This window comes from Choristoneura fumiferana, chromosome 10 (assembly GCF_025370935.1).
Source record: "Choristoneura fumiferana chromosome 10, NRCan_CFum_1, whole genome shotgun sequence".
Classification (NCBI taxonomy): Eukaryota; Metazoa; Arthropoda; class Insecta; order Lepidoptera; family Tortricidae; genus Choristoneura; species Choristoneura fumiferana.
Genome location: NC_133481.1, coordinates 18,166,842 through 18,177,536, shown reverse-complemented (window position 1 = coordinate 18,177,536; position 10,695 = coordinate 18,166,842). Strand labels below are relative to the sequence as shown.

General features: G+C 37.9%; 2 protein-coding genes across 3 annotated transcripts in view; both read left to right on the top strand.

Annotated features, from left to right (window-relative positions):
* Nucleotides 1-4,344: 4,344 nt before the first annotated feature.
* On the top strand, nt 4,345-7,608 carry LOC141432231 (uncharacterized). Of its 2 annotated transcripts, none has more exons than XM_074093763.1 (3): nt 4,345-4,426; nt 5,486-5,616; nt 6,780-7,608. In XM_074093763.1, the coding sequence occupies exons 1-3, from the start codon at nt 4,390-4,392 to the stop codon at nt 6,930-6,932; spliced, it is 321 nt and encodes a 106-aa protein (XP_073949864.1). In that variant the 5' UTR covers nt 4,345-4,389; the 3' UTR covers nt 6,933-7,608. The 2 variants fall into 2 exon arrangements, with proteins under 2 accessions (XP_073949864.1, XP_073949863.1); XM_074093762.1 differs by lacking the exon at nt 4,345-4,426 and adding an exon at nt 4,778-5,096 and having other exon boundaries at nt 6,780-7,607.
* Nucleotides 7,609-9,799: 2,191 nt separating this feature from the next.
* The window catches only part of LOC141431779 (uncharacterized), a 4,978-nt gene continuing 4,082 nt past the window's right edge, over nt 9,800-10,695 (top strand). The window contains exon 1 of the mRNA XM_074092959.1: nt 9,800-9,869. Coding sequence (XP_073949060.1) covers nt 9,800-9,869 — 70 coding nt within the window. The remainder of the gene's footprint in view (nt 9,870-10,695) is intronic.

Below are 10,695 nucleotides of genomic sequence, written 5' to 3'. Positions count from 1 at the left end.
GACCCCATCGGCCATCAGTCTCCTACTTCTACTTTTGCACTACAGATATAATTATAACTCAACCGGCTATCGGTTCTCCAATCGTTTATTTTGTCTACCGGATTTTGAAAAAAATGAATACTTAATTTTGTATGATTTTTTTAAACATTGTCTGAAAAATTACTCATTTAATATCTTTATTGACGTGAAAGATCTAACACTATACGAAATCTACATATATTAATTTGGGTTCGTCTTTGACGTCTCTAAAAACTGGTCGAGGGTTTTCATTTGAAACAATGAACACAAAAGTTTTGGCCAGAAAACCAGATTTTTGGGTTCAACTTTGATGCCAAATATCTCGAAAACAATGAACTTTGAAGTAAATATGGGATACTATATTGCTTAAAGCCGTTGTTGTTAATGTAATAAGCTACAAAAATCATTAGAAAACTAAGGAATTCAGATCGAATGTCATTCTTCAGAAGGAAGGTACAGAAGGTTTGATATTGGATAGTATATTATTATTATAGCATAGTCATCATCATCAGCCGGAAGACGCCCACTGCTGAGTAGAGGCCTCTTCCTCAGAACGCCACTCCATCTCAGCCTAATTCGTCCCACTGCTGGGCACAGGCCTCCTCTCAGAAAACGAGGGCTTGGGCCGTAGTTCTCACGCGGGCCCAGTACGGATTGGGACCTTCACACGCACCATTGAATTGCTTCGCAGGTTTGTGCAGGTTTCCGCACGATGTTTTCCTTCACCGCAAAGCTCGTGGTAAATTTCAAATGTAACTCCGCACATGAATTTCGAAAAACTCAGAGGTGCGAGCCGGGGTTTGCACTTTGGACCCACGACCCTCTGCTTGAGAGGCGATAGGTCAAACCACTAGGCCACTAGGCCTCAGAACGCCACAATGAACGACAACTCGCCACTTGCATCCACCGGTCGCCCGCAACTCGTCAAGGTCGTTGTTACAGTGTGTATCGTATCTATCTATCTTTTTAAGTATGTTTATCCGGTTGCCTAGTAATCCATACTATACTAATATTATAAATGTGAAAGTGTGTGTGTTTGTGTGTATGTTTGTCCGTCTTTCACGTCAAAACGGAGCGATCGCTCGAAGTGATTTTTTGCACAGAGATAGTTCATGGGCCAGAGAGTGACATGGGCTAGTTTTTATCCCGGAAAAATGCACAGTTCCCGAGGGAACAGCGCGCGATAACCGAATTCCACGCGGGCGAAGCCGCAGGCAAAAGCTAGTCATAAATAACACAAGCTCTGCTTACTTTGGGACTAGGTCAATTGGTGTCAAGAATCTTGTAATATTTATTTATTTATCCCACAGGATCCATGTAAAATTCCAAAGTCTAACTGATAAGTATTAGATCGGCCTTCTGTTTCTATGTCCAGTGACAAAATTCGTCCCCGATTGCTTTACGCAAAGGTACGCAGTGGTAAAAACCACCGCAGTAACATTCTGGTTTGCCGCAAAAACGCGGTCCTAACTCAGATTCGGTCCTGAAATGGTTTAAAACTAATTCACCGTTGGAAATAGGATTTGTATCCGTTTTATTTTTACACTTACTTATATAGAGCAGTGACCGGCTTATTGGAAAGTATTTCGGTCGCGCTGTGCGCGGCGTCTTTTATGCTGGTTCAGCGACTCAGCTATCCGATAAAAGGTGACTTTAAAGTATTATTTTATAACTTGCGTTTACCCGCGGCTTCGCACACGTAAATCATTAGGTCCAGCAGCTGAATTAACATTCCGAGATTTTTAAAAATTTCCGTGGGAATTCCCGAAAATTAAATCGTTGATTTCATTGACGTTAAATTAAAAACAATTAGAGGTAGTTATTATGTAACGTCACTGGTTACAGTAACCAGTGACGTGACGAGTCACCGAATCACTGGTTTCACGTCAAGCGACAAAGTGGTGATTTTTGTAACGAACTTCTTTTGCGGTGATGCGAGATTCGTTTCAACGTCATAGATGTCACGAACGGAACGAAACGAATGACATGGTTTCACGTTTCACTCAAGCGACAAGTGGTGATTTTTAAAACGAGCTACATAGGTAGTTTGTGGTGATGCGATTTTCGTTTCAACGTTCTAGACGTAACGAACGGAACGAATAGCATGGAATGGAGTAACAATTATAGCCGCTTACCCTTACCGCTAACTCTTAAGTTTGGTTGGCGCCGTGATTTGGTTACGTGAATTTAAATATTATTTATATTACAGTAAGGTATAAATTAGGTTGAACGAAGAATCCTACTAAATATTATAAAGTATCAGTAACAGTTACAGAACTTACAGTTTAAATTAGCCATCATGAAGTAATTCATATGTCTACTGCCAAAAATCACGCTTGTGATAAATAACGTCACAGCTCTATAGCTAATAATTACGTTAAATACTCAGTAACAGTGACAATCACAAAAGCACCGCGTACGTACAATGAAAGAAACTGGTTACTAAAATCACTGGTTTTAGTAACCAGTGACGTGATTCTTGTTACTAATACTAGCGGTAAGGTTGGGATTTCATCCTGATCCCGTAGGGATTTTGGGATAAAAAGCCTATATGGTATTCGAGACTTCCAGTTAGCTCCAAATTGTCGTCCAAATTATGCCCCAACAATTACATCGTAAAATTGTATTAGAAAACTAAAAAAAAGGATGGACGTAGGTAAAAACTGGATCTGACTCAGAAATAAAGCTAAAATGTCTAAAAATACCTATTAACTAAGTTCAAAAATTTAAGGATCATCAGAAGTTTTAAAGCTGAACCATTTACGATAAATCTCGAATCGCAGCGTACCAACGACGCATTTTGGAGATAAGGCGGCAAACTTCTGAATTATTCATTTTGAGAGACAGAATTAGGGTTTTACTCCTCAACCAAGAATATCTCGAGTTTTAGGAAGGCTAGCATAATTTGAAAATTATTCGCAGCAAAAAAATAAGTAATTTCACAAATCTTAAAAAAAACAATAATATACGAAGAATCGTCATCATAACATTATCATCAGCTGAAAGACGTCCACTTTTAAAAAGCTTCCCCGTAGAACGCCGCAATGAAAGACAACCAATTTCGAAAAAAGTATGTAGGTATTACAAATAGTAACTCTAAAACGGTAGTATAATTTAAACTACCAATATGATAATGATAATATATCGTTGAAAATGGCGGCATTTTTTTTTATAAAAAGAAACCGTCACTTGATAGATGTCCCTGAAATGTAGCATTATAAAAATAAACTTACGCGAAAGCATTATTTAGAATGTTTTTTTTTTCATTTTTGTGCACACTGTCACTTCCATGGTTGTCACTACCGTGGATGTCACTACCGTGGATGTCACTTCCGTGAATGTCACTACCGTGATTGTAATGACCTGTTCTAATATCTCGAAAAAGTACTAATGTTATGAGGGGTTCTAAAATGATTTATGATAATGATAAGATAAATATACTCATCAAATTATATCATCATCATCATGGATGCGAGGAACTGAAGACAGTGTTGTGGCGCGCCATGGAAGAGGCCTATGTCCAGCAGTGGACAGCTGTAGGCTGATAATGATGATGGATGATGACTCATCAAAAGATTAACTTGTTTTGAAGTATTAGAAACAATTATTACATCCATGCTAGTGACATCCATGGAAGTGTCGGTGTGTACAAAAATGCTTCTGAATACATGGCTACAGAACAACTGCTTGCTACTCGAACTGCCAAATTAAAATTTGTCAGTGAAAGTTTTTCACCTAACTATGTTAAGTTCAACTCCTATGTTTAAGATCAGCATGTTTCCTTGACATGCTACTTCCTCTTGTTCTATTCCGTGCTCTTGACCGTAGCATCACTGTTACATCATGTGACGTTAGAGACGTGAATACGGCTTTTCGATAGTAAACATAGATAGTAGAGGCCGTTATCGAGAAAGGGTCAATTTAGATTGGGAGTCCGTTCATGGCTTATTGGAGGGTCAATGGAAACAAACGTCTGGGGAAACCTTGACTCCAATTAACGGTTTACTTCTGCTACAGTGTTAAGCAGCGCCATTTGATAATAAGTACATTTTTTGAACGGAGCGTGTTCTGAATGTACTTTACTGATACATTTTTTTTGTACATAAAAGGGTCAAAATTCGACTGTTGAAACAGCCTCATTTTTGTGGCCACATTTTTTTATGAATGCATTTGTAGAATTGGATGACATTGTCGAGTCAAAGTCAAAATCTAATTATTCAATTTAAGCTATAACCAGCATTTATGAATGTCAAAAGTAATCTACCATCGTATTTTTTACTTTTACTGGATTTTACTAGATAACCGGAAACTTTGTTACAGAATCTTCTACCATCTCAACAGAAATGTGCCCACGAAAATCTCATGAAATAAATGCTTGAGTACCCAAAACTTACACGGATTAGTTTAGGTGAGGTTCAATCACGGAGGCCAAATGGAGGACTCGAATTCAAACCCAAGAAATAAAATATTAACGCTTGTCCACGTTTTTGGCCTTTCACTTCGTCTTTCATTCACACCATCTCCCTCATTCCATCATCTTAATTATTCAGTCAATCGTTCACCACATCACTCATTCCTACATAAATTATTAAAAAAAAAATAGACAACCCCATTGCAGTGTGAACCTAACGAAGTGTTAATTTTATGCGTCATCTATTTTTTTATTGTTATTACTACAAATATAATTTTGTTATCAAATTATAATGACAAAATGTTCCTGTTATGTATAACATTATCTTAAAGGTCAATAAAACTGGCAAAGTCAAACGTCTACATGAAATCAGTACAGAGAATAATCTTGGAGTGAAGTTAATGTCTGCAGTTACATAATATGCACAATTATATTACGCGTAAAATTTGAGAAGCACAAATTACAGTAATCATATGCAAACTTTTGAAGTTGTATATAATGAAGTTAAAAATAAAAATAATAAATGTAATATTTCCTTTTATTTTAATAGTATTGTTTCTAAATAATGTAAAAGCGAACAGTGATGAAGAATATGTAGATGCAGTTATAAATTTACTTTTGAACGGTGAAAGTTTTGAAGTTATGCAGTCTGAAGAAGATGGGAAAGGTATTTAAATCGTTTTTAATGTCCTAGTTATGGGTGGGAGGATTTATGCCATTTGTTTAGCCTGAGATGACAATGACTGTACCATGCTTACAAATGAACATACGTTCACTAGACCAGCGGTGTTGTAACGCGCTGACGTTTGTGATCGCATGCACCATCTCTTTGTATCCTCGTGTTATATTAAGTGACAGAAAGAAGTAGTGACAACGATTGTGATTCCAAATGCGTTAGACAACAAAGACTAAGGTTATATGAAATTAACGAATTAAATCAACTAGCCAAGGGGTTCCCAAACGGTGCACCGTGGTCTCCGGGGCGCCTTGGTTAGAACTTGTTAGTAAAAAAATCAGAAGAAGATTTGTTACGTGTTGTAATTTACAAATTTGCAGAAGAAGAACTAGTTCTTGTCGGAGGCATATGGAAGTGTGGGAACTGCGCGGGAGTGGACGACTCCATGCTGGTCTACAGCGAGGCCAACGACCTCGACGCTGACGTCATTGACGACCCGGTTGAAGTTCAGGTGATTTATGTATTACTAGTGTCTACCCGAGGATTCGCACGCCTAAATCTTTAGAACCAGCAGCTAAATTGAAATTCGGGATTTTACTAAATGGTCTTGGAAATTCCCAAAAGTTACATCACGGATTGCATTAACGCTAATAAAATTATAAATGTACACACGTGCTGCACATTACACTGCTTCATCATAATACATAAGACTCTGTATATCATCAAAAAAATCAAAATTCACCCTAAGAATATCCGAACAATCTCAAACATAGCTATATATTGTTCTATCTTGTAGTTCTTTCGATATCATTAAATCAGCCTGATGTTACTATGTGAGTTTTTTTTAGCTCGCAGTTTATACTAAGCTGCCATTGCTCCCATTGCAACCTGTTTATGTTTATTGTTTTTTTTCTGTGTAGTCGTATCTTTTTTTTCTGTAGCAATAAATTAGTTTTTATTTGTTTATTTATTTAAATGCAGCGCGCAACTATAATGCACAACTTGAGCATATCATAATGTCATTGGCCACGCCCCCATTGCGTATCTCCTTTCTACCTCAATACCACTACCATGAGTTTACAGTGACCGTACTCGATAGCGACGGCGTACATTATTTGTATGGAGAATTGTACAGTGCCTCTACAAATAATTTACGCCGTCGCTATCGAGTACGGTCACTGTATGTTGTGTATGATGCAATAATTCTTAAATCCATATCCATACTAATATTATAAATGCAAAAGTGTGTGTTTGTTTGTTTGTCCTTCTTTCACGTCGAAACGGAGCGAGGAATCGACGTGATTTTTGGCATACAGATAGTTTATGGGCCAGAGAGTGACATAGGCTACTTTTTATCCCGGAAAAATGCAGTTCCCTAGGGAACAGCGCGCGATAACCGAATACCACGCGGGCGAAGCCGCGGGCAAAAGCTAGTAAATTATATATTAAGAGCTGGTTCCCACTTCTTGGATGTTGGACCCGACTTTAATCGGACCGTTCCAGTGGCAGAACATTTTATATGAAGCTATCCACACTTGCTCGACGCGAGTTTCTATAGAAATGTGGTCATTTCTATAGACCGACACATACGGATCTGACACCCGACAAGTAGGTACAGGATCTTACTATTTGATGGTGGTATTTTAAAGGTCTCTTTTTTTCTATCTCTTTCAGATAAGCCTGTCAATCCCTTCGATGCGGTGTATATCAGTGGTGGGTGAGCGGCCGGGCTTGGTGCGGCGCTTGACCGGCGCATGCGCGGGGCCCAGCGTCACGCTCAGCGTGGCCGCGGCTGCGCACTTCACTGTTAACGTTTATGCTAAATAAGTCTTACACTGTGTTGCCAACAGGACATGGTGTCGCGAATTTTAGGGTTTAAAAGCTGATGCACTGAATTTGCCTAGAAATCCGTTACAATCTTTAAAAAAACCACAGCTCTTTCCTTAAATGCTGCGCGTAGGTATCTATAATTTGACGTTGTGATATCCTCAGTTTGAACATATTACAACGTCACAGGCCACATCTCAGCGTATCGTTCCTTTCAATGGTTTCCGTAAACTGCTTCAACCTTGCCCTCTGGCCCCAACATTGCTGGATTTGATTTAGAGTCGAAAAGCTTTAGCTTGGTTCGAATAATAAAGCCTTCGACTTCAATACCAAGATCGTTAACTGCACCTTCTTAATTTCATCTTTTATATTCATCCCATTACTCGATTTTACATTCACATAAAAAAAAGCTTTAATATTCAATTTCTGAAAATCAATGTAATCTAAAACCCCTATTAAGTAAGAAAAAAATGCTAATTTCCCGGACATTTCTTTACACTTTTGTTTTCAAAATAAACTATCGTCTTTAACGTAAAGGTTCAGAGTTCAATTTGGCTGGTAAATTTGGTGCCTAATTTAAAACGGCTTGGGCTCCGGGTCAGGTGCAGAACGTAAAATAAGGGACAAGATTAGGGTCTGTATATATTTTAGTACAACAACTTTGATTATAATAAAATGTTAACAGGAGTGCTCCATTGTTTTTGTAATACCACTTGCAAACGCATCGTTAAGGCTTGGGTTTTTTGACCTTTTAAACGAAACACTTACGAAACACGTCTTAATTATTTCAGATTATTCAGACTCATAAATTTTATGCTCGTTAAGTGTGGAGTACATTGGGCTTAGTTTAAAAACACACTTCGTTAGCCACTTCTAGCATGCATCATTCATTAACATTATTCTAAAATAAGATGTCTTAAAAAAAATCAGAAATATTTCGGCAAATGTTGGGTTTGTTTGATATGAACATGTTTTTCTGAATCTGCGTGAAAAGTGACATGTGAAAGTTATTTATTCATCCGAAGTTGTTTTTTTTTTATTCTTCTTTTTTTTGCTTTTATATTTTTCTTTCGCTTATGGTGCTACTTGTAGCTGTCAGTGTTGCAGAACGTCTGAAACTAAGTATATTTGCAGAGTCGCGTACAAAGAAAGAGCCTTCTTTGTTTGAAAATAAATACGAATAAGGTATACGATCAAAATTATCGTAACATACTCAGTTCGTGTTTTTGTAGAAAGTAAATAGCGTCAGCAGTAGCGTCTAATTTTTTATGCCAAAAGATGTAGCGAGCTTGACATGGGATCTGCGCTTTTTGAAAGCTTTTTACATTTCATTTGGAGCTTTTTTTTACGATATTATATAGTTCGGCTATAAAAATAAAATTAGCCAGCATTTTTTACCCGACTGCTTGGAGGGGTTCTATTATTTGACGCCGATGATGCAGAATGTAAAACGTGTATTGTTGTACGTGGTTCACCTATATAGCCATAAGCGAATTAGCTCGTTCAGATGTCAGGGGCAGGCCATATAGCACGGAGAACAGGCGACTGCTGGGGCCGAAAAATTCACGATAGTAGACCACGAAATGGCAAGCGCAGCGTAGGACGTCCACCAACAAGATGGACAGATGACCTGGTTAAAACCGCCGGTTTAAGGTGGATGCAGGCCACTTCTAACCGAAGCAACTGGAGCTCTATGAGGTATATACCTAACAGCGAATGTTTCGACTGACATGATTTTGATGATGAAGACGATAAATTGCAGTATGAAATATTTTTCGTCCAAAGCAATCGCGTAGAGTAGAGTAACATGAGTAGGGACTTGCTTGAACCTAGATTTATTTTGTAGTTTTATGAGCGGATATTGCCATCGAAGGTACAAAGTTGGTGGCTGCAACAGCACTGAAAAATGCATTTTACGGTTATTTTAACTATACGTCAAAGTGTCATATTTTCCGGGTAGTAAAGTTCAGTATTTATACCTCAAGGCGACTAAACTTCGTAGGTGACAAACAATGATCGGCACCGACGGTGTTAATATGGATAAGGAGGGAATTCCGGAATTCCAGTTGTGGAAGGTTGTTTTTTCTCATTTTAGTAATTACCTAAGTAAAAAGTTCGTATAGTCATCAAAAATAAATGCTAAGCATATAACTTTAAATTTCAAGATAATAAAATGGTTAAAAAAGTAGAATTGAAGTAACACTAAACTAACCAAAAATAAATTAACTATATACAATACAATTCCCCAAATCTTGTCCATGAGGAAGAGTGCCCATAAGGCTGGCTGCATTTCCGCGCTGGATCGTGATTCCAATACGTTGGGCGAGAAATGCACCAGCCCTATGGTCATTGGTAATTTCGAATAATTTTTATTTTATTTGTCCAAACTTTAAATTACTTCGTGTGAAATTAATAAACCTGTTAATATTTTCTACTAAAAATCGGTTTTGGTTCAAATCCTTATCATTACCTAAATCACTAAAGGATAGCATTAGCATGATATTATTATGATTAATACTATTTTTCGTCACTTTCAAACCAGGTCGAGCTATGTGTTTGGCAATAAAAGTAAACAATAGAAAACTGAACTTCGGCGAGCCAGGTGTTGCTAGTGCTAATTAATAAAAGCTAACTTAACATTTTGTACTCAAACAAAATGATTTACTCATTTCTCAATTCTCAATAATGATATGCGTTTATTAAATACAAAAATGTATCTTTGTAAATACATAACTGGAGATCACGATAGAAATAACTTAACTGGATGGTAAGATTATAAAATCATGTCCATATTAAGATTTCTACTCGTAATCCTTCGGTGTTGCATCTTCCTTGCCGATCGGTGATAAACAACAAACTGAAATAAGATGGGAAATGGAATTTACACGTCATGTAAAGATGAAAGAAGATTAGATTCTGCAGGACAGAACAGTTCAGGCACATTTAGGTAGTAGGTAAGGTATCGAAAAATAATAATAAAATTTGGTAATTATGAATTTGTCGCCCACGTGTTAAAGAATTTTCATTTGGTCATTCTATAAAAATGGCATCACTGTAGTGACGCGTTACACTTTGAACATCTGTACCCACAGTTGTGTACCTACTGAGAGCCTGTTCCCACTTGTCGAGTGTCGGATGCGTGTCGTGTCGGGCAAGTGTGAATAACTTCAATAAACCACCCACTGGAACATCCGATTAAAATCCGGCCCCGACATCCGACAAGTGAGAAGAGAACTAGCTCTTACTGGTATAGTTACCTCCACAAACGGACATCGGAGCTATCCCAGTGGTTAAAAATATCTGATCTGATGATATTCACGTCATTTACAACACGGTTGTTTTCAGATGTTTATCAGCACCTAGACAGCTTTGAGAGACTGATGGGTTCGTTTTCTAATGATCCCTAAGCTGTAACGCTCCGGGAATGCAGTCCCAGGATTGCCACTGTATTAATTCGCTTCGTTTGCAAGTTTAAAAAAAAACAAGCCATTTAAGCCCGCAATCTTGCATTTTCTTCTAGGATTAGTGTTATGTATAAAAGCCTGAGACAAAGGATATTTCCACTCCATTTACACATGTAATGGGGCTGTAAAAGGCCGCGTCGTGGCCGCAACGTGACAATAATAGACCCTGTCATGGCCCATGAGTTTTTATGAACACCCTACGTCTACAATCTTGCGTATACGGCTTCTGAATGATCACAGGACATTTTAATGTTTCCAGAGCATCGCCGTCGTTTAGGTATTTCAGCCCTCGAAGCAAA

Excerpts from the sequence above, each read along its gene's own strand:
- LOC141432231 (XM_074093762.1), top strand. The coding sequence starts at position 4,928 with ATGAAGTTAAAAATAAAAATAATAAATGTAATATTTCCTTTTATTTTA. Across the intron at positions 5,097-5,485 it reads GTCTGAAGAAGATGGGAAAG|AAGAAGAACTAGTTCTTGTC; the intron begins GTATTTAAATCG and ends ACAAATTTGCAG. Across the intron at positions 5,617-6,779 it reads ACGACCCGGTTGAAGTTCAG|ATAAGCCTGTCAATCCCTTC; the intron begins GTGATTTATGTA and ends TATCTCTTTCAG.